The 25,732-nt window shown below is 39.1% G+C and overlaps 1 protein-coding gene across 2 annotated transcripts in view; it reads left to right on the top strand.

The window, feature by feature from the left end:
- The window catches only part of LOC104244888 (beta-galactosidase 16-like), a 35,733-nt gene extending 11,335 nt beyond the window's left edge, over nucleotides 1–24,398 (top strand). The window contains exons 7-19 of one of the 2 annotated variants that reach the window (XM_009800406.2): nucleotides 19,909–20,003; nucleotides 20,097–20,205; nucleotides 20,398–20,482; nucleotides 20,678–20,796; nucleotides 20,883–21,047; nucleotides 21,439–21,620; nucleotides 21,795–21,886; nucleotides 22,179–22,288; nucleotides 22,472–22,576; nucleotides 22,755–22,856; nucleotides 23,648–23,793; nucleotides 23,912–24,023; nucleotides 24,105–24,398. In XM_009800406.2, the coding sequence (XP_009798708.1) occupies nucleotides 19,909–20,003; nucleotides 20,097–20,205; nucleotides 20,398–20,482; nucleotides 20,678–20,796; nucleotides 20,883–21,047; nucleotides 21,439–21,620; nucleotides 21,795–21,886; nucleotides 22,179–22,288; nucleotides 22,472–22,576; nucleotides 22,755–22,856; nucleotides 23,648–23,793; nucleotides 23,912–24,023; nucleotides 24,105–24,215 (1,533 nt within the window). In that variant the 3' untranslated portion in view covers nucleotides 24,216–24,398. Of the gene's footprint in view, nucleotides 1–19,908; nucleotides 20,004–20,096; nucleotides 20,206–20,397; nucleotides 20,483–20,677; nucleotides 20,797–20,882; nucleotides 21,048–21,438; nucleotides 21,621–21,794; nucleotides 21,887–22,178; nucleotides 22,289–22,471; nucleotides 22,577–22,754; nucleotides 22,857–23,647; nucleotides 23,794–23,911; nucleotides 24,024–24,104 lie in introns of those variants that run through there. The other variant, XM_009800408.2, reaches the window with a different exon arrangement.
- The last annotated feature ends 1,334 nt before the right edge of the window (nucleotides 24,399–25,732 follow it).

The following is a 25,732-nucleotide window of genomic DNA, read 5'->3' as shown; positions in this document are numbered from 1 at the left end:
CTTGTTGACAAATTCAAACAGGACTTTGTGGCATGGCTTCATTTCACTCTTATGCACAACCTTGGCCTCATTCACTTCTGTGACATCACAGAATTTCTTAGTAATTGCGAGGGTAGTAGGAAGGGAGTCTAGACTTGGCCATCTTTGCCTTGTGTAGTCATCGAACCCTTTAGAAGGGATGTCAAGGATCTCACCCAGCTCCTTTGCATCAAAAGACATTTGAACCCCTTTCACCTGGCTGGTAACTCTACCATCCTTGACCTCTGCATTGGCCATGAATTCAATAACCTCATTCCTTTCTAGCCTACCATCCAACTAAAGGACCATGTCCTTCCAGCCCTGAGCAGCTAGAGCATCAACCAATCGAACCATCCTAGGTTCCACCAAATCCTTCAAAAGTCTAGCCTTCAAGATTTTTCTTTTGCCAAAATTGGCCAACTTATCTTGCTCATAGTCAGATTCACCCTCTTCTTCACCACTCCAATCTTCTTCTTCAGTAATCTTAACTTGCTTGGCTTTCACAATAGACCTTGTTCTTTTAGCCAAGGAAGAAGGTTTAACAGCCTTGGAAACAGATGAAGACTTCTTGAAAGAAGTCTTGGTTTTCTTTGGCTTAGGGGTCTGAACCTCTACATCCACAGTCATATGTTCATCTTGATGGACCTATTCCATGTCATTCACATATGCTAGGCAAATATGCTAGGCCCAAGTGAAGCTTTGATTGAGGCACCCTTAACTACTAACTACTAAAAACAAAAAAAAATGGACTCAAACCCTTAAGAAGGTTGTCACTCCATCCATCATTGGGAAGATCCACCCGGTTCACACAAAACTCCACCTTTAGAAAGAACCGTGGCATTAAGAAAACCAAAGGCTTATTCCAAACTTTCAAAACAAAAAGCTACGAATCATAAATAAGAAGCTAAGAACAAAAAGTTGCGGAAAGTAAAATGAATATATACAAGAGGGGATTCGTCGAATATACAATAGATGGGATGAATATGTACAATGTAGCATAACTTTATATACAGACCCAAAGTAAAATAAAAGTGCGATAAATGTAACGAAATGTTAAAATTATAAACAACCCAAAGATGAAAAGATAAAGAAAGCATAAAAAGTATCGAATATATATACAATCATCCAAATGAATCCATAAAAGTAGGGCCTACCCCCTCAAATGAAAGTTGGCATTGTCCCCAATGCCAACTAAACTAAATAAAGCACCAAAAAGAAAAAGGAAAAAAGGATATAGGGACTCCCTATGGCCTGTCTGCCTGCATGGGCTCCTGAGTGGTCCCTGGGTCCTCACTGTGCTCGAGAACCTTAGACTGGTTCCCTTTGGCCTACTGCTGTGCTACTGGGACCTGAGCCTGGACAAGCTCTTGAGGTGCATCCTGTGGCTGACTGGAGGAGGCCTCCGGTGGGTCTGTCAACTGGATGACTGCATCGTCTGCTCTAGGGATCATCCTCTTCCTCTTGGGAGGCCTCTAGGACTGCTCGGGCTGGGTATGAGCTGATGGTACTGGGTCCTGTAGCAATAAGTCCAAAGGCAGATGATCTGCCTTCATTTTGTCAACATCAACCCTTAGCACCTTTACAAACTCCTTGGAAGCCCGCGACTTTCTCAACTTCTTATGCTCCTTAGAAAGATCCTTGAGAGCCTGGCTGTGTGAAGCAACTACATCTGTGAGCACCTTCTGAGTATCGAGGATTTTCTTTTGGTTGGCTAAAATCTCCTTGAGAGCATCCTCTATGGACTGGGGGACCTGTGGAGGTGGAGGTGCCGACTGAGCCTCTACTGTAGTAGTGAGGGTAGACAACTTGGATGACGCAGCCTGCATCCAGTTGTTGATACTGAGAAGAGTCTGGCTCAATCGGTGGGCAGTCACTGGATAGGCACGGGAAGAAGGGATCTCCGGGTCTGCTGAGGTGGATGGGCTAGGAGGGATATCAGTGGAGGTGGACGCAGGCTGAGCAAGAGCCACAACTGGCTCTTCAGACTGGTGAGTTGGAGTAGTAGTTGTTCCCTTGAAGTTCTTACTCTTGGGGTTATCATCCCCATGCATGTTGTACCAAGAAAATGGGGCCTTCGCTTTGATCTTGATGTCGAATGGCCTCTTTTCAACTATTAGGTCTCGGAAGTACATAGTCAGAAAACTAGGGAAGAGTAGTTTTTGTCATGCTCACTACCCACTATTGTGATTATCCTAGACATAACATTTCCCACATTGATTGGGTACCGTGCCATGATCGAAGCCACCAAAACTGCCCGGTGAAGAGGGAGGGAGTTGTCATGAGTTGTGGGGTCCAACCTGCTACATACAAATGTTTCCCACCCCCTTGCCTCAAAGTTCAAACTACGTCTCAGAATCTTGACACCCGCAGTCAACTAGTCGGGGGTGGTACCTGGGATTGCCAGATACTGTGCCAGCCAGGGACGGTCTTCCTCGCCCATTTCCATCTTTGTCATAAATAGTGCCTTATCCTCTTCATCATAGCGAAGGTAGTCATTTATTGTTTTTCCATCAAAGAACACTTTCTGATTTCGCACCTTGGTCACTTTTGTGCCCTTTTTGATGTGGGCAACATTGGTGTAGAATTTCTTGACCAAGTGCTCGTTGGCATCTACATATTCACCCAGAAAGTACTCCCAGTTAATTCTCTCCCTAAACTGCCTCCTCACATTAGGTTTGTGAGGCAGTAGATCTCTATCAACAAAATTATGCTCTGGGATTAATTTCCTCACCATCCACCATTCCCTGAATTTGTGGTACGCTACCTCACTAACAAACCGGTCTTGTCACACCTCCGGTTTCCTAGTTCTAGCAATACCCCCACCTGAGGTTCACCCCCTTCTCCAACTACTTCTTCTCCTCCTACTTCCTCCTCATAACCTACTACACCCTCTCCAGATAATGAAGTTGTGGGAAAGGTGGAGTATTCATCCCCACCGCCTTCAGTTGAGCCCTTAGATGACCCAGAAGACACATTTACTAACGCTTGGGCAGCGGGGGAAGTGGGAGGAGTGTCTCTTAGTCTGTTTCTCTCCGGCCAGTCAGGGATGTATTCTGGGATTGAGTCTAAAGATATCTCCCGAGAGGGCTCGTACTCACTCCCAGACATGTAAATGGCCCTATCAGTAGGTTTAATCATATTCCTCATGTTTTTTATGTTTTGCCGAGCTTGAACAGTCAATCTTACTATTTTCTGTTTCCCTCCCCGGGAGGATTCTCCTCTGCCTGGTTGTTTAGATCTTTTACCTCGTTGTTTCACCATAGTCTCCAAACACAATCAAATGAGTTTGTTAGTATTAGTAGATAGTTGAAAGTAGTATTGCAAACTATTACAGAAATCATGTAGTGCGGACCGCACAAAATGGTGTGCAGCCGCACAGGGGTCAATGCGGGCCGCACATAATGGCCATGCGGTCCACACAGAGGTGGGGTTCATACTACCCACTCTCTGTATCCAGGCGGTGGGGACCGCACAAAAGGTAGTACGGCCGCACAAGGACTACTGTGGTCCGTACAAAATATAGTGCAGCCGCAGTCCCCAAAGTTTAGCTTTCAGGACTTTCATCAATTCGGTCCGCACAAAATGTTACTGCGGACCGCACACAATCACCGCGGACCACACTGAGTTAGGGTTTACGAGATTTTGATTTTTAAGCCCAATTTTCACCTAATTAGTGTCCATACATGTTGCCAAGTGTATTTAACTAACTGAGTCTATTTTAATCAACAGATTAACTACCCTAACCTAATCAATGAAGGAAAATAAAGGAAGAAAAGTATAATAAATAAAACAAAAAAGGAAAAGAAAATAACAAAATTAAAACAATTAAAAAGAAATAGATTTACCATATGTGAGATGAAAAGATGACAATTAGTTCCGAACAATTAATTACGAGCAAAAGAGTTGATGAACAGTGCTTTAAGGGTTTAGAGAATCAAAGGTTCGAAAAGTGTAAACGTTGGGCGTCAGATACTATTTATAGAAAAAGTCCTGGGGCCCAGCTTACCTATCGCGGTCCGCACTACATAGCTTTTCAAGTTTTACACAGGAAACCTACTGCGGTCCACACAAAATGTCATGCGGCCGCAGTGGTCCACCGCGGACCGCACAAACTGTATTGCGGCCGCGGTGGCAATCTTCAGAGAGTTGGACATTTCCTCCTTCACCAGTGCGGTCCGCACTAAATGTTGTGCGGCCGCATCACAACTTTAGAGACCTGAACACTTTTTTTTCCACTATGTCCTGCAACACAATCCTGTAACATTTCACAACCAATTAGCCCAAAAATCAGTCCTACACTACAATGAAAATCAAATAAAACAAGAAGAAAACACATGGGTTGCCTTCCAAGAAGCGCCTGATTTAACATCGCGGCACGACGCAAGTTATCATCACATTATTTGAGATGAAGAAGTGCCACCACATGGTTGTCATCAATTTTTTCAAGATAATGCTTGACCCAGTGCCCATTAACTCTAAAGACCTCTCCATTTTTGTTTTTCAAATCAAGAGCACCAAAAGTGGTCACCAACACCACTTCAAACGGTCTACTCTATTTTGATTTAAGCTTTCCCGGAAACAGACGTAACTGAGAATTGAACAAGAGAACCAAATCACCTACTTTAAACTCCTTTCCACGAGCATATTTATCATGAAGGTACTTCATCTTTTTCTTGTACAAGGACGAACTAGAGTAGGCATGGAATCGGAATTCATCAAGTTCATTAAGCTTCTCCACACAAAGATTGGCTGCAACATCCCACTCAAGATTTAGCTTCCTCAAAGCTCACATGGCTTTGTGCTCTAACTCGATCGGTAGATGGAAAGCTTTCCCAAACACCAACCGATACGGAGACATACCAATCGGAGTCTTATAAGCAGTCTTATAAGCCCATAGAGCATCATCCAACTTCTTTGACCAATCGGTCCTATTTGCATTGACCATTTTTGACAATATGCTTTTGATTTCCCTATTGGAGACTTCAACTTGACCACTTGCTTGAGGATGATAGGGAGTAGAAACTTTGTGATGGACACCATACTTTGAAAGCAAAGTGTCGAAAGCTCTATTGCAAAAATGAGACCCCTCATCACTTATGATTGCACGTGGAGTACCAAACCTTGTAAAAATGCTTTTCTTGAGAAATGCAACAACACGCTGGGCCTCATTATTGGGCAAATCCAGGGCTTCAACCCACTTTGAAACATAGTCCACCGCCACAAGAATGTAAGTGTTCTCACAAGAGCTAACAAATGGGCCCATGAAATCAATGCCCCACACATAAAAAATATCAACCTCAAGGATGGTATTGAGAGGCATCTCATCTTTCTTTGAAATTCCACCAGCTCTTTGGCATTCGTCGCATCTCTTCACAAAATTACCCGCATCTTTGAACAAAGTTGGCCAATAAAACCCACAACTAATAACTGTAGAAGCCGTCCTCAACTCACCATGATGGACACAATAGGGAGAGGAATGACAAGCCTCCAAGATACTCAATTGCTCTTCCTCCGAGACACACCTTCAGATCACCCCATCAGTGAAAATCTTGAACAAGTACGGCTCATCCCAATAGAAATCCAAACTATCCCACTTGAGCTTCTTCCTTTTGTTAGAAGAGAGATCACACAGGATTATACCAGTCACAAGGAAATTAGCAACATCGGCAAACTATGGCATATCATTCATCGACACTGAAAGGAGTTGTTTGTCGGGAAATGAATCATAGATCTCTAGGCCGTCACGAGGCCTCCCTTCCTCCTCTAAGCGGGACAAGTGGTCCGCCACTTGGTTCTCACTACCCTTCCGGTCCACAATCTCCAAATCAAACTCTTGAAGTAACAAGACCCATCGCATCAGTCTAGCTTTGGAATCCTTCTTCGTCATCAAGTATCGAAGTGCGGCATCGTCTGTAAGAATAATAACCTTAGCACCCATAAGATACGGTCGGAATTTTTTCATTGCGAACACAATAGCCAAAAGTTCTTTTTCGGTCACCGTGTAGTTCATTTGAGCATCATTCATTGTCTTGCTCGTATAGTATACCGGATTAAACATTTTGTTCACTCTTTGACCCAAAATCGCCCCAACCACAACATCGCTCGCATCACACATGAGCTCAAAGGGTAAGCTCCAATTAGGCGCGGTAGTGATAGGAGTGGTGATCAACTTATGCTTGAGAAGTTGAAAGGCTTGCATACATTTTTCATCAAACACGAACTTAGCATCTTTTTCCAACAACTTGCATAAGGGATTCACTACCTAGGAAAAGTCTTTGATAAATCTCCGGTAGAACCCCGCATGCCCAAGAAAACTTCGAACTCCCTTGACAGATGTAGGGGAGGGAGCCTTGAAATCACTTTGATCTTTGCTTTATCCACCTCAATGCCATGTTTCGAAATTTTATGCCCAAGAACAATTCCTTCTTCCACCATAAAGTGGTATTTCTCCCAATTGAGGACAAGATTAGTTTCTTCACAACGGACCAAAACTCTATCAAGATTCTTCAAGCACTCATCAAATGAATCCCCCACAACACTAAAGTCGTCCATGAACACCTATAAAATGTGTTCCACCATATCGGTGAAAATGGCCATCATTCACCGCTGAAATGTAACCAGTGCATTTCACAACCCAAAAGGCATTCTAAAGAAGGCAAAAGTGCCATATGGACAAGTGAATGCGGTCTTCTCCTGATCTTCCGGAGCAATCAAGATTTGGTTGTACCCAGAATACCTATCTAAGAAACAGTAGAAGGCATGCCTAGCAAGTCGATCTAACATCTGATCAAGAAAAGGCAAAGGAAAGTGATCCTTGCGGGTCACTTTGTTCAACTTGCGGTAATCCATACATACCCTCCAACCGATGACGGTTCTGGGAGGAATCAACTCATTTTGTGAATTTGCAACCACGGTTATGCCACCCTTTTTCGGTACACATTGTACCAGTGAAGTCCAAGAGCTATCAGAGATGGGGTACACAACCCCCGCATCCAACCACTTGATCACCTCCTTTTTCACAACTTCTTGCATTTCCTCGTTCAACCTAATTTGATGCTCCAAGGAAGGCTTTGCATCATCTTCCAGAATAATCTTGTGCATACAGAATACGGGGCTTATCTTCCAAATATCAGCTAAAGTCCATCCAATTGCCTATTTTCGCTTTTGAAGCACTGCCAATGTGGCATCAACTTGCAGGTTAGTAAGACAAGAAGAAAGAATAACTGGCAAAGTAGAATTTGAGCCTAAGAACTCATACCTGAGGTGTTGAGGCAGTGGTTTCAACTCCAATACCAGAGGCTCCTCAATTGAAGGTTTTGTTGGTGGAGTCTTTCTATTCTTGAGGTCCAAAGATAATTTCCTAGGCTCATAAGAGTAAAAGCCCATTCCATGTAAAGCATTCACGCACTTAACCCGGCTTGCATCCTCATTGACGTCAAGGTTCAATAGTACGGCCTCCAATGGGTCTTCCACATTGATCATTGCACCGGTGTCATCAATTATCACTGCTGTGACGAGGTCAACAAAAGAGCATACCTCGGTACTGTTGGGCTGCTTCATTGATTTGCACACATGAAAGACCACCTTTTCATCACCCACCCGGAAGGTGAGTTCCCTTACTTCCACATCAACCAATGCCTTCCTCGTAGATAGGAAAGGTCTTCCCAATATAATAGGAACTTCATAGTCCACCTCGTAGTCCAAGATCACAAAGTCAGCTGGCAAGATAAATTTGTCCACCCGGACAAACACATCATCAATAATACCCAATGGTTTCTTCATTGTTCTATCTGCCATTTGTAATCTCATAGAAGTCGGCCTCGGCTGCCCGATACCCAAAGTCTTAAAAATGGTATAGGAAATCAAATTGATACTATCCCCCAAATCATATAGAGCTTTAGCAAAATCCGCACTCCCAATGGTGCAAGGAATGGTGAAAGCACCAGGATCTTCAAGCTTCGAGGCCATTGAATGCACTATAGCACTAACTTGGTGAGTCATCTTTATAGTTTCACAATCCATAGAACGCTTCTTTGTATCAAGTCTTTCATGAATTTTGCATAGCCCGGTATTTGTTCAAGAGCCTCCACAAAAGGCACATTAATGGACAAGTTCTTCATCATGTCAATGAACATTTTAAACTGATTCTCACTTTTCTGCTTTGCGAGCCTTTGAGGATAAGGTGGAGGTGGCCTTAGTAAAGGAGCCTTGGCTTTTGGCACAAGCAGCTCCGGCATGTCTATTATGTGTTCCCTAAACGGGTTCACATCATTTTGAGTTTCCACCTCGACATCTTGAATAATAATCCTCACTTCTTTGTTAACCTTTTCATCAACCGCATCTTTAACTACCAAAAGAACTTCATCTTCTTGCAACTCAACATCATCATCCAAGATTTACTTTTGTTTGGAGGCATTCACATCACCGTTTCTCCCACTTCTTGTTGTAACCGCCATAACATGGTTGTTCCCACCTTTCGGGTTCACTACCGTATCACTTGGTAGAGCACCCTTAGGGCGAGTATTTAAAGACTATGAGATTTGGCCTAACTGCACCTCCAAGTTTCTGATAGAGGTATTATGGGAAGCCAACTGAGCATCTGATTCCGCATTCTTCTTCATCATCTGTTCGAACATCATTTCAATTCTACACATATCATTGCTAGAAGAACTAGGACCTTGGGATGAAAATAGGGGTGGATTGCTCGGTTGTTGGTACATTGGGGGCCTTTGAAAGCCTTGCCCCCAGTTTCCTTGGTTTCCATTGTTCCATCCACCTTGATTGTTATTGCCACCCCAATTGTTGTTATTACCATTCCAATTTCCTTGGTTTCTCTGATTGTCATTCTGATTGCCCTAGTTGTTGTTTTGGTTGTTGTTCCCCCAATTACCATTGTTTGTTGTTGATTGCCCCAATTGCCTTGAGCTCTCCATTGTTGTTGGTTGGAAGCGTTGCCCCATTGGCCTTGATAATTATTTACGTATTGAACCTCTTCACTTTGTTCATCATAACCATCATTTTGAAATCCATCACAGTCATCATCAAATTGCTCAGAATTTTCTTGGTTTTATTGCCTTCTTTTGTTGACAAGCATATTGACACTCTCCATGAAATTCACTTGGCGAGGATTTTGGACTTGTTGCAACTGTGCCTTTGCTAATTGGTTCATAGTAGTTGTCAGCTCAGCTATAGCTTGCCCGTAATCATGTAATTCCTTGTGCAAATTAGTAATCGTGGGGTCACCTTGATGCACATTGGCTCTACTTTACCATGCAGAAGAAATGTTAGCCATATCGTCAAGTATATCACATGCCTCATCATATGACAACTTCATAAAGTTGCTCCCGGCAAGTTGGTTCACTATGCATTAGTTTGTGGTGTTAATTCCCCGGTAGAAAGTTTGTTGGATTATAACCTCGGTCATATCATTGTTGGGGCATTCTTTCACCATTGTTCTATAACGCTCCCAAATCTCATGCAAAGGTTCCGTGGGCTCTTGCTTGAAGGCCAATATCTCATCTCGCAATGCCGCCATATGCCCCGGTGAGAAAAATTTAGCAATGAACTTATCTGCCAACTCATCCCAAATAGTGATGGAATGGTTGGGAAGTCGCTCGAGCCAATCCAATGCCTTCCCCCTAAGTGAGAATGGGAAGAGTCTTAACCGGATAGCATCCTCGGACACATTTGTTTGCTTGCTCCCCCAACATGTATCCACGAACCCCTTGAGATATTTGTAAGCATTTTGATTTGATGAGCCCGTGAAGTAACCACGTTGCTCTAGTAAAGTCAATATCACATTGGTTATTTGAAAATTGCCCGCCCGGATTCAGGGTGGGACGATAGCACTTGCATAGCCTTGTTTCGGAATCACTCTAGGAGCCACTCTTGGAGGTGGCAGAGGAGGGTATGGAATATTGTTATTATCATTCGCATTGGCCTGGCGGCCTCTATGTTGTCCTTGAGGTACAAGAGGCACCTCATCATATCCGACATCATCTACCTCCTCCCTCACAATCACATTTCCAAGAGGGTCATTAGTGTTGTTCGCTGCCATTTGGTACCTGAGTTATGACACAAACAAGTTAGTAACAAAGAAGGAAAGAAGAACAATACACTTATGACACAAACAAGTTAGTAACAAAGAAGGAAAGAAGAACAAAACACAAAACTAACTAAATAGATAGCCAAAACCGTTAGCTCCCTGTCAACGATGCCAAAAAATTGATCGAAGCCTACCCTACACTACTATTGAGTAGCGAGAGAGGATCGAAGAAACTTTTACCCGATTTTAGGGTCGGGATCAATTTTCACAGAGAGCTAGAAGTTGGAGTCGGGTATCTATCTAATTTAGGGTTGTGTACGTGTTCCAAATTACACTTCTAAACATTTTTGGGTTTTGGTTTTACTTCTACTTTTATCAAACTACAATGGTGAATTAAACTAGAATAAGCTAAGAGTAAAATATTGCGGGTTGCTCAAATAGTTTAAAAGGGACTAGGGTAGTGACTTCTGCCTAGGTGGTCAATTAACGGATACTTGAGTCTAAGGCATGATTAACATATTTGGAGAGTATGATATAACCGTTGCACAATTTTACCCACTCTACACCTCTCAGTGGTTCGAGTGAGTTTGCCCGAATTGACTTTCTCAAGACCAATTGGATATGCAAATTTGCGCAAGCAATCAAGGTTCAAGTCGGGTATTACTCTCTCGAGGTTTAACCCTTTAATTGGAGCTATCAATCTCTTGAGTACGCCCCAATTCCTTGTTGGACCAATTTCAGAGACTCAAGCTCTCTTTCTCAAGAAGAGCTCAAGTCAACTAAACACAAACTAGTGTTTGCAACCACTAATTCAACAATTAAACATGAAATTAGCCCAAATATAAAACACTCATAGTCAATCTAGCCCTAAAACACAAGACCCATCAATTACCCACACTAGGGTTGAGCCACAACCCTAGCTTATGAGTTTAGCTACTCATAATTGAAGAAGAAAAGCAAGAAATAGATGAACAACAACTCATATTAATAAATTACCAAGATAAACAATAAGATTCAATGGTGAAATGTAGATAAAATTGCCCAAAATACCTAAATACTTCGAACCCATGAGTGTAGCTACAACTAAAAACTATCTGATACCCTAAAAATAGGAAAAGAAGCTAGTTATACTAAGTTGAAAAAATTGGAAAAAAATACCCCTGCAGGGCTAGTGCGGACCGCACAAAATGGTGTGCGGCCACACTAAGGCTCTACACTTGAAAACCTATCTCTCTGAACTCAGGCACTGCGGACCGCAAAGAATGGACAATGGCGACGGAGGCTTCTAGTTCGGTCCTCATGAAATAGAGCGCGGAACACATTGGCTTGAAACTCAGAAGTTGGAAACTCTTTGATCCTTCTTACTGCGGACCGCACTAAATCGAGTGCGGCAATATTGATCCCAGTGCGGACGCACAAAACCTAGTGCGGTTGCATTGCCCTTTTTGCCTGAATGCCACCTCTCTGAACCTCCTTGTGCGGACCGCACAGAATGGTGCACGGCCGCATTGGGCCTGTTTTGCCTAAGCTTTGTCTTGTCTTGGTACTTGTGCAAGTTTCACTCCTTTTGAGCTGATCTTTGACATCTTGTCACTTTGTTGATCAAACCTGCAATCAAGCACAACTTGTGAGCCTTTTGGGACTATTTTGTACGAATTTCTAATCAAAACATAAGCAAGAAGGAGTATAAAATGCATCAAAATCCCTAGTTATCATCTGCTAGGTTCTCCTCAATAGATGAACTAGGTTCATCTGCCTGTGAACTGAGATTAACCAACCCTTCAGCAGCCTCCCCTAAACCACTTCCCCCTGTTTTCTTGCTAATCTCTTCCACATTTTCATGTTCAGCCCCACAGATAGCTGGTCCAACCATTTCAGAAGTGGGTAAGGAATCAACCACTTCTTTCCTTTTTTCCCTCACATCACTACTCACACCCTCACTCTCCTTTTCTTTTTCACTTTTATTTTTACCTCCTCTCCTTCTTGACTCAGGCATTTCCGCATTCATAACAGACCCAACCAGAACAAACCTATTGTCTAAATTTTCAACTAGAACAGAACGTACCTCAGAATGGGGGATTTTGAGCCTTCTTAGAATCAGAAGACCCAGTTCCTTCCCCCTCACTCGCAGATTTGAAGGAGTCATCTGAGTTTTCAGAATCTTGGGCTTGGCTAGCCTTTAATTTGCGTTCAATTTCTTTGAAAGTGCACCTGTAGCCACAGTTTTGCGAGCAAGCATCTTCACTTGCCTTCTCCTAAGTTGGGGGGTTGTGCTGGGTTGAGGAGGGGTGGAGGAATCAGAGGGGGTAAGTTGTGGAGGAGTGTCTGGGTTATCTTGGGGGTTAGACATCTTTGCTAATTTTGGAAGAGGATTTCTGAATTGGGTTTTAGAAGAGAGAAGAATAGAGAATGAAAGAGAATTGACGGTTTAGAGAATTATGAGAGTGGCAGTGATGGTGATGATGTGGTTTTTAAAGAGGGAGGGGAATTAATGACTAACGGTAGCTTTTTGTAGTCAATTAGAAGTCCAATCAACTTGAAATTTCAGGTTGAATGAGCAGTTAAGCTTCCCTAGATTCTAGGCGTTTTATGCGGTGAGAATTATATTAGAGACGGAACAGGTTCAAACTTTAGAGGGATAGGTTTTTTTGATGTTTTTGAACTTAGGTAGTACTCTGCTCATGAATTAAATATTATTATTTCTAATTGTGCAGAGTCTATAAAACATACCTCGTTATTCAGATGAATCAGTACTGATGAACCAGGTTCTTTACTAAGAATCCTCTTGATCATGCCTCAATTTACCAAAATAGAGAGAATTTTGTTAGAGGTCAGTGAATCATATCAACACATGTCACATGAGTATACTATTTACAGTATGAGACTAGCAAAGATTAATCTAGATATTTACACAAGTTCCAGATTTTCTAACCATTTTTTTTTATTTTTCATATTTTTTTCTCATTGTGCATTCTGAACTGGTCCCATTAGGTGATCTTAACCATCCCTAATTCTAACCTGTTCCTCTCAAAGTTCTCTCTACTCAGTGCTTTAGTAAAGATGTCAGCAATCTATTTATCAGTAGCACAAAATTCTATAGTAAATTTCTCATAGTTGTCCCTCAAAAAATGGTATCTAACATCTATGTGCTTAGTTTTTTTATGATGAATCGGGTTCTTAGTCATACTAATAGTACTAGTGTTATCACAGAAAATAGGGATCCAACCAACTTCAATACCAAAATCCATCAACTATTGTTTGATCCACAACAATTGAGCACAACATGAAGCAGCAACAACATACTCAGCTTCAACAGTGGATAAGGCCACTGAATTTTGCTTTTTAGTAGCCCATGGCACAAGACATGAACCAAGGAAGTGTGCCATACCTGAGGTGATTTTCCTATCCACAAGGAAACCTGCATAGTTAGCATCAGCATATCCCACTAGGTTAAAATTACTACCTTTTGGATACCAAAGACAAAGGTCAGTAGTGCATTTCAAGTATCTCAATATTCTCTTGACAGCAATCAAGTGGGATTCCTTTGGATTTGCTTGAAATCGAGCACAAAGCCCTACACTGAAAATAATATCAAGTCTGCTAGTAGTAAGATACAAAAGTGAACCAATCATACCCCCATACAACTTCTGATCAACAGATGAACCAGGTTCATCTATGTCCAATTTTTTGGTTGTTGTAATAGGAGTGTCTATTTCCTTTGATTCTTCCATTTTAAACTTCTTAATCAACTCTTTTGCATATTTTTGCTGATGGATCATGGTTCCATTTGAGTTTTGTCTAATTTGCAAGTCTAAGAAGAAATTAAGCTCACCCATCATACTCATTTCAAATTCACTCCCCATAAGTTTTGCAAATTCCTTACTTAGTTTTTCAGTGGTTGCCCCAAAAATTATGTCATCAACATATATTTGTACTACAATAAGATCCTTACCTTTTTTTCTCAAGAAAATAGTACTGTTAAATTTACCTCTCTTGTAGCCATGTTCAAGCAGCAATTTGGATAGTCGTTCATACCATGCTCTAGGAGCCTGCTTGAGTCCATAGAGAGCCTTGTTTAATTTGTATACATGATCCGGATACTCCTTGCTCTTAAACCCTGGAGGTTGTTTGACAAATACTTCTTCCTTTAAGTATCCATTTAGGAAAGCACTTTTGACATCCATCTGGTGAAGAGTAAATTCCATGTGTGCTGCAAAAGGCTATGGTGAGTCTTATTGCTTCCAATCTTGCAACTGGAGCAAACGTCTCATCATGGTCTATGCCTTCCTCCTTGTTATAACCTTGAACCACCAACCTTGCCTTGTTCCTTATAACAGTTCCATTTTCATCAAGTTTGTTTCTGAAGACCCATTTAGTGCCAATTACTGATCTATCCTTGGGTCTTGGAACCAGATGCCAAACTTGACCTCTTTCAAACTGATTGAGTTCATCTTGCATTACATCCACCTAGTCTGCATCCTGCAAAGCCTCAACAATATTTTTAGGTTCAATAAGAGATAAGAAAACATCAAAAGCACGCAGATTCTTTAATTGAGATCTACTTTTAATTCCAGATGTTGGATCAGTAATTATGTTCTTAATGGGATGAGAACTTTGGCAGTTGTAAGGTTTCACAACCAATTGGTTTCTGTTTGATGTTTCTTCTCTGTTCTGTTGCTGAGGAACATGCTCATGGACAGGTTCCATTTGGGGATTAGATTCAGTTCTTCTTTGTTCAGTTCCCCCTGTCAGGTTGCCCTAGATGGAAGAACCAGTTCCTTCTTCTAGTGCAGCTTCAGCTTGACCTGTGACTTCATTTAACTCTCTTACCAGCCCAATAGCTTCATCTTCATGTCCTGTCTCTCAGAAAGAATGTTAGTTTCATCAAAAACTATATGTACACTTTCTTCTACACACATAGTTCTTATTGTACACTATATAAGCTTTGCTATGTGAAGAATATCCTAAGAATACTCACTCATCACTTTTGGGATCAAACTTACCTAGGGAGTCCTTTCTATTGTTGTGCACAAAGCACTTGCATCCAAATTCCCTAAGATGGGATATATTTGATTTTCTCCTTTAAGTAACTCATAGGGCGTCTTCTCTACAAGAGGTCTAGTCATGCACCTATTAATAATGTAATATGCAGTGTTTACAACTTCTGCCCAGAAGCTATGGGGCAGTTTACTAGAAAGAAGCATAGTCCTAGCCATATCTTCAAGAGTCCTATTCTTTCTTTCAACTACTCCATTTTGTTGAGGAGTCCTAGGGGCATAAAAATTATGATCTATACCATGCTCATCACAAAATTCAGCAAACTTAGCATTTTCAAATTCATTTCCATGATCAGACCTAATTAATATAAGTTGATTACCTAGTTGTTTCTGAGTTTTTCTAACAAAGGTAGTAAACATGTCAAATGCTTCATCCTTAGATGTTAGAAACAATGTCCAAGGAAACCTAGAGTAATCATCAACAAGCACCATCACATATTTTTTACCACCTCTGCTTAATGTTCTCATTGGGCCACAGAGATCTGTATGAACCAATTCCATCGACCTGGTCGTGCTTACCACTTTCTTGCTTTTAAAAGAGGATCTTACCTGCTTCCCCCTTGCACAAGCCTCACAAAATTTGTCTTCCTTATAATTGATGTTAGACAGCCCTATCACCAGGCCCTTTGAGACTAATTTGTTGAGTTGACTTAAACTTGCATGTCCAAGTCTTTTGTGCCAAAGGAGGGGATCATTGTCCAAAACACTTAAGAAAGGTGAGTTCATTTTCTGAAAGAGTGGACAGATCTACAATGTATATATTGTTTACTATTTTTCCCTGCAAAACAATCTTTTCAGTGGTAAGATTTATCACAAAACATTTGGTAAAGATGAATGCTACAAAGTTACCTCTGTCACACAGTTGTGATACACTGATTAGGCTATATTTCAAGCCATCTATCAAGTAGACATTCTCAATGGAATGTGAGTCTATCTTACCTACCTTTCCAACCCCAATGATCTCTCCTTTCTTACCATTTCCAAAGGAGACATTACCTCCTTTGAGGTCCTCAAGTGAAAGGAACCGGTTCTTGCTTCCAGTCATATGCTTTGAGCAGGCACTGTCCATGTACCATATTTGGCTGCTCCCCTTCACTTTGACCTACAAGAGAAAATCCGGGGTTAGTCTTAGGAACCCAAACTAGTTTGGGTCCCTTTTTATAGGCAAAAGGGTGAATTAAATTCTATTTAGCCCATCCTAGCAGCCTATTTTTCCCTTGAACAAAGGTTTTGTTCTTTTGACTGGCCTTTTCTTTTGCATTACATTCACTTTTAAAGTGACCAGTCTTACCACAATGTGTGCAGATTTTGTTCTTAGGAAGTGTGATGTACTTGCTTTTGGGATCCCACTTAGGTGCAGGGGTCCTATAGCCGAGTCCTCTCTTATTGCTACTGTGATGTTCTTGTAGCCAAGATAGTGCATCAGAGGACTTATTCCATTTGCAAGTTCTGTCTAGTTCATGCTTAACCTTGCCTAAATCTTCTTTTAGGACTCTTATCTACTCATCCTTTTTGTACATCCTTCATTTTTCCTAAATTTTCTTCTAAGGTGAGGTGTATGTGATCAACTTTCTTTTTACCTGTTCCTAACATCAGTTTTAAATTTTTAGATCTAAGCTTTAACACAGTGGTGTCAAGTTCAAGAACCTGGTTTTTCAACTCAGTATTTTTACTATCACTTTCACTAGCCCTGAGTCCAGATTCTTGCACTTAGCTTTCAAAATTACACATTCCTTAGACAACTGTTCCTTTTCATTGTTTATGACCTTAAACTCATCAATGAATCTAGCAGTAACTTAGATAGCTTTTCTTTAGACAAAAATTTAATCTTGTCTTTGAAATGAATCACACTTACCTCTTGTTCATCATCCGATTCTCCAATGGCCATAAGTGCTTGTTCATCTCCATCTTCATCTTTTGAATCCTCATCTGAGCATTCCTCCCCAGGCAGCAACCATAGCCTCCGTTGATCCTTTGTTCTTCTTGGGATGAACCTATTCCTTCTTCCTGTTTCTTCGTTAATCCCTTTCCTTCTTCCATTCAATTTCCCATTAAGGACAGTTTTGTAACAGCCCTCGTTGGTCTGTTTTTCAGGGACCATTGGTTTGTTGTAAGTTGCACCTCTTGAAGAACCTTTTCCTATTATTAGATACTTCTTGAAGTCCCTCGTGATCATAGCCATTTCATCTTCCTCTAGATCTGCACCTTCAACAATTCTGAGAGCCAGGCTTCTTTCTTTCTTGGGAGTATCCATCTTCATGGTCTGCCTTCTCAGTTCATAGGCTGTGAGATTTAATCAATTCGTCCAACTTGAGAGTGGCAATGTTCTTCGATTCCTGAATAGCAGTGATTTTGCTTTCCCAAGTAACTAGCAAAACCCTTGTCAGAATTTTCTCAACTTTGTCTTCTTCAAGGATAATCCTTCCAAGAGACTTAAGTTCATTTGTTAGTTTTGTGAACTTTGTATATATATCAGGGATGGTTTCTCCTTCTTTCATAGTGAAATTCTCATATTGAGAATATAGTAGTGTTCCTCTTGATCTCTTCACTTGAGGAGTTCCTTCATGAGCCACTTGTAAAGTGTCCCAAATTTCCTTAGCAGTAGTGCAGCTTTGAATTCTGTTGTACTCGTCTGGACCAAGTCCACACATAAGCTATTTCTTGGCCTTAGCATTCTTTTCCCACTTCTTCAAGTCCTCACCAGTGCAGTCAGCTCTAGTCTTTGGCACATCCACTCCTTTAGCATTCTTCTTCATGGTAGCTAGGGGACAATCAGTAACAATGTCCTAGAGTTCATAGTCCTCTCCAATAATATGATCTCTCATCATGTTTTTCTACCAGGAGTAGTACTGACCATTAAAGAGTGGAGGCCTAGTAGTGGGATTGTCCTTCCAAGTTTTCAGGTGGTGCACTCATCTTGATCTGTTCCTAAGGTGTTAACCTCTTCAAGGATAACCTGCTCTGATACTAATTGATATTTTATACTTCAATACCACACAAGAGGGTGGTGATTTGTGTGGTGTCCAATTTTTTGCTTAACCTGATTATAGAAGGACATGGTTCTTCTATGTGTTCCAACTACTTCTGTTGCGGAATAATAAGTACAAAAATTAAAGAACACAGAGATTTTACATGAAAAATACCTGGCTCAAAAGGTAAAAAAACCACGACTACCTTCAAGTAGGATTTTTCCAACCTCTCCATTAAAACCACTGAGCTAAAAACTGCAGTTACAAAAACTCTTTTGTAAACCTAGGATTAACTCTAATCCTGTTGTAGCACACAACCCCAACTGTTGCGACAACTTCAAGTTAACTCTAATTTGAAAACTCTAAGTACCTAATACAATTGCTTCTAGATAAAGCTGAAAGGTACAATACGAAAATTCCTACTACAATTGAGCTAGAATAAAAGATAGACACTTGGAACTGGTTTTTCTATCTGGTTCAAGTAGCTTTAGGATTGCACGCTTGAATCACACATAAATTGCTTGCAAAATTGCTCTCAATTCACGTTTAACTTCTGCTTATGTGCGTTATCTGTAAAAGAGAACAACACTGATATTTAAAGAGTTAGTAAACAGAGATTGACTAGAATACTGATGTTACTCTTCCTTGGTAGAAGAGTTCTAGTTAATCTCAACCTCTAACTCTATCCATCTCTTAAACCGTGTTCTCTTTGAGTAAGGAGTCTTTCTCCTTATCTAATATGCAACATTTTCGATCAGGATCAGGAGATATCACTTCTGGTAAGTGAGGTTTATCTCCTTCACGTGCATCTCACACGTGACAAATTATCTTATCTAAGCACAATTTTATTTAAAATAAAATGACAAATACAATATTTTGTATTTGAATCGATCTGGAATCTAAAATTTTGAAGAAATTACGTCTTTATAAGTGTAAACAGTTCTAAGGTTATTTAAGTCATTTTAACAGAAAAAGAGCTTATCAGCACTTTTTAATCTAATATTGCAGCAACTTATTATCAATTTCAACACTTGTATCCAAACACGTAACTGCTTATTTATTAAATCAGTTTCAGCACTTAAAAATATTTTTCAGCACCTAATGCTTATCAGCTACTTCAAATAAGCTAATCCAAACGGGCTCTTACTCCCTCCGTTCCAGTTTATGTGAACCTATTTTATTTTTAGTCTGTTCCAAAAAGAATGATTCCTTTTTAAATATGAAAATAATTTAGCTTAAACTTTCAATGCTACCCTTAATGAGAAGCTTTTATAACCACACAAATACTCTGGACCTCTATTTGACTTGTTTAGGACCATAAATTCCAAAAGTCTTCATTTTTTTTTAAACTTCGTGTCCAGTCAAACAGGTTCACATCAATTGGAACGGAGGGAGTACTTTATTTTTCATAGTACTAATTCCATTTTCGTGTATTCTTGCATGTAATTATTATGTGACCTGATATATAATGAAAAAAAATTATTTAAGTTATATGCAGTGTTAGTGTAAAAAACATTTATCTGTATACATCCTTTGGGGTAACTTGATAGTGTGAAGAACTCTTTACACTAATGGTGTATATTATACTCTTTAAAAAAAAGTACAAGGAAGTTAAACTCATAATTTAGTTATATTCTTAGCCGTTACCCTCTGATCTTTCTTCACTCTTTCTTATCAAGCTGGACTACTATATGTTATTAAATGAGGAAAAGATGTTTTAGAATCATTATGGTAGCAATGGCATATTCTTGCTACATTAATTTGATTCCTAGAATTTGCATGCATGGTTCACGTGTTTGCACCACTATGTTCTCTACAGATTAACACATGCAATGGAATGAAATGTGGAGAAACATTTAAAGGGCCAAATTCACCCAATAAGCCGTCACTCTGGACAGAGAACTGGACAAGCTTGTAAGACTTCATTCATTATCCAACTCTACAAAATTAAGAGTTCTTATTCAAAACTAACACTTGCTTATTTCTATTTCTATTTCTATTTTGTAGCTATCAAGTGTATGGTCAGAATGTAACACTTAGATCAGCAGAAGATATTGCCTTTCAAGTTGCTCTGTTCATCGCAAGGAAGAATGGAACGTACATAAACTATTACATGGTAAATTCAACAATACCCTGTAATATAATGCTAATCAAATCTTATTTTATATTTTCGTCTATTTTAGAGGGAAAGGTTTTACTACACCTTTTATAGTCCTGAAATGCCAAGTGGCCTATATATAATATTAGCAACTAAAAATAGAGCTAATATTACATTGGACTCTCAAATCTTTCTTGGCTTTATTATCAGTATCATGGAGGCACAAATTTTGGCAGGACTGCTGCTGAATTTATGATAACAAGTTATTATGATCAAGCTCCACTTGATGAGTATGGTAAGTTATCCTAACATAGATCTTTTTGGATTCAAGTTATAAATACTAGTAACAACTTTTACAATGAATTTTAACATATGATAACAAGTAAATCATCTTTATCAGGTTACATATTAATGTACGTCATAGAGATTTACTTTAATTTACATGGTCAGTGCATAGAACTTAAACTCAATAGTAAGCATTGTGATGCAGGTTTAATCAGAGAACCAAAATGGGGTCATCTGAAGGAATTACATGCAGCAGTAAAGTTATGCTCGGAAGCTATACTTTCTAGTTTTCCCACCATGCAATCTTTAGGTCAACTACAGGAGGTAGCACAAGGCCATTTAATTTTTTCAAGAATTTACTGATCCATGAATCGAATGACTCAATGGCAAACTGTACTTCAAATCTGCAGGCTTATGTATTCAGTGGAGATTCAGGAGCTTGTGCAGCATTCCTGGTGAACGCAGATAATAGAAGAAGTGCAACGGTGCGATTCCAAAATTTGACATACCAATTACCTCCAAAATCTATAAGCATCTTACCTGACTGCAACATTGTAGCCTTCAATACAGCCAAGGTACCTACCTATCTTCATTTTGAACATCAGATCACATTTTGTTTTTACTTGTTTTGTTTTATATATAGTGGTGTTTCAACGGGCATGAAATTTTAAAAAAAAAAAATAAAGACGTTTTGCACATACTAGAAGTATCATTAGTATTTATGACATTTCTATGGCTACAAGAGCGTGTAATCGAGGTAAAAAGGAAAGAAGGTTGTCATTTTTACTCACAACGAAGTAAAGAGAGAGAGAGAGTATCATATAAAATGAAACAGATGGAGTATCAAGGATTAATTAACTTAATTTGCTCTTTTCTGTATTCAAGAGCCTAATAGGCTTACCTACTTACCAACAGACCATGTAAGAAATGTTCTGATCTGTACATACCAATAATCATGTGCGATAGGTGAGTACTCAATTCAACACAAGAAGTTCGAGGCCAGTATTCAAGTTTGATTCAGCTGAGAAATGGGAACAATTCCAAGATGTTATTCCGCAATTTGATGCAACCACACTGAGATCACAAACATTACTGGAGCAAACGAATACTACGAAAGATGCCTCCGATTATCTTTGGTATACTGCCAGGTAATTGAATTCCAAACACTCCGTAGTATGTCGCATAACTTACAGAAACAGGACTGCTTTAATACCAGATTAACGAAATCTTGTAATGCATCGCGAGAAATGCAACCAAACTCTTTTAATTTGTTACTACTAGCTGTATTTATCTTCTAACTTATGTCTTAATTTATGTGATAGTTTTGAGCAGGATTCTCAGGAGCAGCAGGCTAGACTAAGTGTGAAGTCCTTAGGACATGTTTTACATGCTTTTGTGAATGGAGCTCTTGTGGGTGAGCACGATCTGTAAATTTGCAGCATATATAATATATAATGAGATTGGTGTTTACTTGTCTAAGATATAACGACGAATAGGGTTCACTTCATGGGTATAAAGAGAATCATCAATCCGTTGGATCATCTAATATCAATAGGTTGATTGTTTCGCTTATATTCTATGACATGTATACGTAATGATACAAAGTGTATTCTATTTAAGGATAGAGTAATTATCTAGCAAAGTAAAATTGGATGAAATTATTCATAATTTTAATTTTTTTTTGTTGTTGTCTTCTCTTTTTGTAGGTTCTGCTCAAGGACAATTTAGAAATACATCATTTACACTAGAAAGCATGGTTGCTCTAAATAAAGGGACAAACCAAATCTCATTACTAAGTGCAACGGTTGGCTTACCGGTTTGTACTTAATACTGCATTTTTCATATTTTCTTTTAAGTTTTCCTGGATTAAGATTAAATATAAAGATCACTCTCTATACCTGAATACATTGTCAATTACAGTATTATAGTTTAATTTTCTTACAATTGTGTGTTGTTAATTAGTGTTAACTACTTAAAAACTTTCTTTTTCTAATTGCAGGATTCAGGAGCATTTCTTGAGCGCAGGTCTCTGGGCGTACGTTCAGTGATTATTCAAAACAGTCTAGGGGTCAAAATTTTCACTGTTTTCCCCTGGGGTTATCAGGTAATTGCTGGCCACAAATAATATTGCCTTTAGTATCTATTAGCTTCACCTAATTTTTCCATCCATTAATTTTTTAAAACAGAAAACCTCTGGTTTTAGCTTTCAGGTTAAGCATAATTATATATTTAGAGAGCATAATTTTTATGTTAAGCTTTCTTTTCGAAATGGTGTGTTTAAGGTTGGACTGTTGGGTGAAAAGTTACAAATTTACACATATGAAGGATCAAAGAATGCTAATTGGAGCAGCTTAGGCTCTTCTCAACAGCTCACATGGTACAAGGTAAGTATATTGATCCTTCGTATAAATTGTATAATAGACCTCTTCGGACCTATTGTACGCAATTTTACATTACATTTTACGAGGTTGTTTCTGTGCCTTAAACCTGCCACGTCCTGATCATACTTTGTCAACTTTTACCGCTACACAAGGCTCTTTTACTACCTCAATTTTTAGAAATTTATTATTTATCGTTATTGTTAGGATTATTAATCTTTATAAATAAGTACTCATGTAATGGTTGATTAAGATAAGAGTGGGTTGCTTTAGTGGTGAGCACCCTCCACTTCCAACCAAGAGATTGTGAGTTCGAGTCACCCCAAGAGCAAGGTGAGGAGTTCTTGGAGGGAGGGATGCCGAGGGTTTATCAGAAACCCCTTAGTTAGCGTTTGTTCTTTTCTCTCTAAGTGGGCGTTTGGACATAAGAATTGTAAAAATTCAAAAAATGGTGAATTTTGAGTTGTGTTGGGACATGAATATAATTTTGGGTTGTTTTTGAAATTTTGTGAGTGATTTGAGTGAAAATTTTGGAAAACAGATTTTTAGAGTTTTTCAAATTTTCGAAAATTTCCAAAATGCAACTTCAAGCGAAAATTGAAAATTTTATGAACAAACGCTGATTTCGGAAAAAAGTGAAAATATTTTGGAAAAAAGGAAAAAAATTTCTTATGTCCAAATGGAGCTCTAAATCTATTTCTTTATTCTTTCAAAAATATTGGTCGTGTCCTGCATCACCTAGTTTAAAATTCTGATATCTGTAGTAAACTTTATATTTTAGTTCTGCATTTTCACAGTCCATTTTCAGTGCACCCAAGGGTGATGGTCCAATTGCTCTAAATCTTGGGTCCATGGGGAAAGGTGAAGCTTGGGTTAATGGCCAAAGTATCGGCAGATATTGGGTCTCATTTCACACATCTGCAGGTCTTCCTTCACAAACTTGGTACGTTAGTTATATACAAAATTCGTTACACCGTCAGTGTGTATAAATTCAATTTTATGCGTGTGAGCAAGAGAAGGACATGAGTGCCGTATAATAATGTTCAACTGTGTATTTGTAGGTACAATGTTCCAAGGTCATTTCTCAAACCTAGAAATAACCTACTAGTTATATTTGAGGAAGAAATGGGCAACCCTCTTAACATCACTTTAGACGCAATTTCAGTCACAAAGGTATGCGCGCACGTCACAGATTCGAATCCAAAATCTACCCTTGCTCCACTTAATAATACCACAAGTTTATATGAATTCCAGGCCTGTTTAGGGAAGGCAAAATGCACTGTTGCCCAGTCATATAAGAAATTCGGCAGTGATCCGTGTCCTGGAGTTCATAAGTCTCTGCTGGTTGATGTTCAGTGCGAATGAATACACAACTTATCATCTCCTTCTTTTAGCTCTTTATAAATGGAAGATGTATAGAATTACAGGGATGTATAGGTGCATTCATTTGATACATGTACGTCCATATAATTATAAGTTGAACTAGAGAATTTTCCCAATATGTTAGCGAATTTAGAAATAGCTTTAATAAATTCAATCAGAATAGAAGACATACAAATTTCTACATATAAAAGATAATTCTAGCACTGAGGCACAGAATTCATCCTTTAACAGATATTAAGCTCCAACTTTTGGCAGGCCAAGAAGTTACTCCATAACTTAAAAGTTACTACATAGACAACTTACTCTAAGCAAAAGAATGCAAATAAGTCATGACAAAAATCAAGAGTAAACAAATCATATTCAAGATGTTTCCTACAGAAAAAGTACAGTCCATACACTATAATGGAAAAGTACAGTTTCCCATTGTGAAACTACCTTTATAATAAATTTTTTCACAAGTTTTCATCTTTCTAAATAAACGAAATCCGAAAAGGATTAATTACGTAATTTGCTGCATTGGTAAAACAATAGCAGCGGAGCAATTTATAAACCAGCATCTTTTTTCTTTTTCTTTCTAGCATCAACTGCCGCATCTCCTGAATAGAAGATCCACTGAAAATATTATGAACTTTTCATTTATCTATTGGCAATCCCTAGCCAAAATAGAGTGATACTTCCCGAAAAAGGGATAGATTAATGAAAGCGATAAAAAGAAGAACGATTATACTTTCAAGAATGAAGGTCTTTTGAGATAAACATAATCTAGTTTATCCTCAAATCTCAGTCATTAAAAAACAAATTGAATTCTTAAAAATAAATTAAAAGAGGGAACCCTTTGAATTTATGGACACAAGGAAAATTGGGACTTAACTGAACTTTGTTTAATATACTAAAATCAAATTACAATTGCGGAAGGATAACAATAAAAAAGTACAGGTAAGTAACTAAAGGAAGAAGGAGGTGAGTGAGAGACAGAATAGAAAGGGGATGGGAATATGCAGAATTCTTCAACAACATCAATAGACTGCTCTATCACACGCACAACACATGAATTACTTACAATGGGTCCAATATATAATCAATCAAACTTCTATTTGGATGCATTAATCTGGTGCTCCTTAGAATGGTCCCGGATGAACCTATAATAAAATGCAAACTCTGTAGGATAACCATGACAAAGTGTCTTTAAAAGAAAAAATAGTACTAATGACAACATGATCACTAATAAAAATCATGTCGCTAGAAAAGAAAAAAAAAATATTGGAGCACAAAATATTTCTGTTGATGCTGAAACTTTGATTGACATTTTCTTCTCACTGATCCTCTCAAACAGTGAAACAGACCCACAAATTCATCAGACAAACTAACACCAAGAATATCAACGAAGACGAATTAAATACGGAAAAAGTTTGAAGTAATCAACGATTCAATGTGGTCAATACTACCTATAAGTATTTGGTGGAGGCAGGAAATAATAGTAGAAACAAATACAGTAAAAA

The sequence above is a fragment of the Nicotiana sylvestris genome, chromosome 4, assembly GCF_000393655.2.
Source record: "Nicotiana sylvestris chromosome 4, ASM39365v2, whole genome shotgun sequence".
Classification (NCBI taxonomy): domain Eukaryota; kingdom Viridiplantae; phylum Streptophyta; class Magnoliopsida; order Solanales; family Solanaceae; genus Nicotiana; species Nicotiana sylvestris.
The sequence above is the reverse complement of the archived record's forward strand: the minus strand, read 5'-3'. Positions and strand labels throughout refer to the sequence as shown.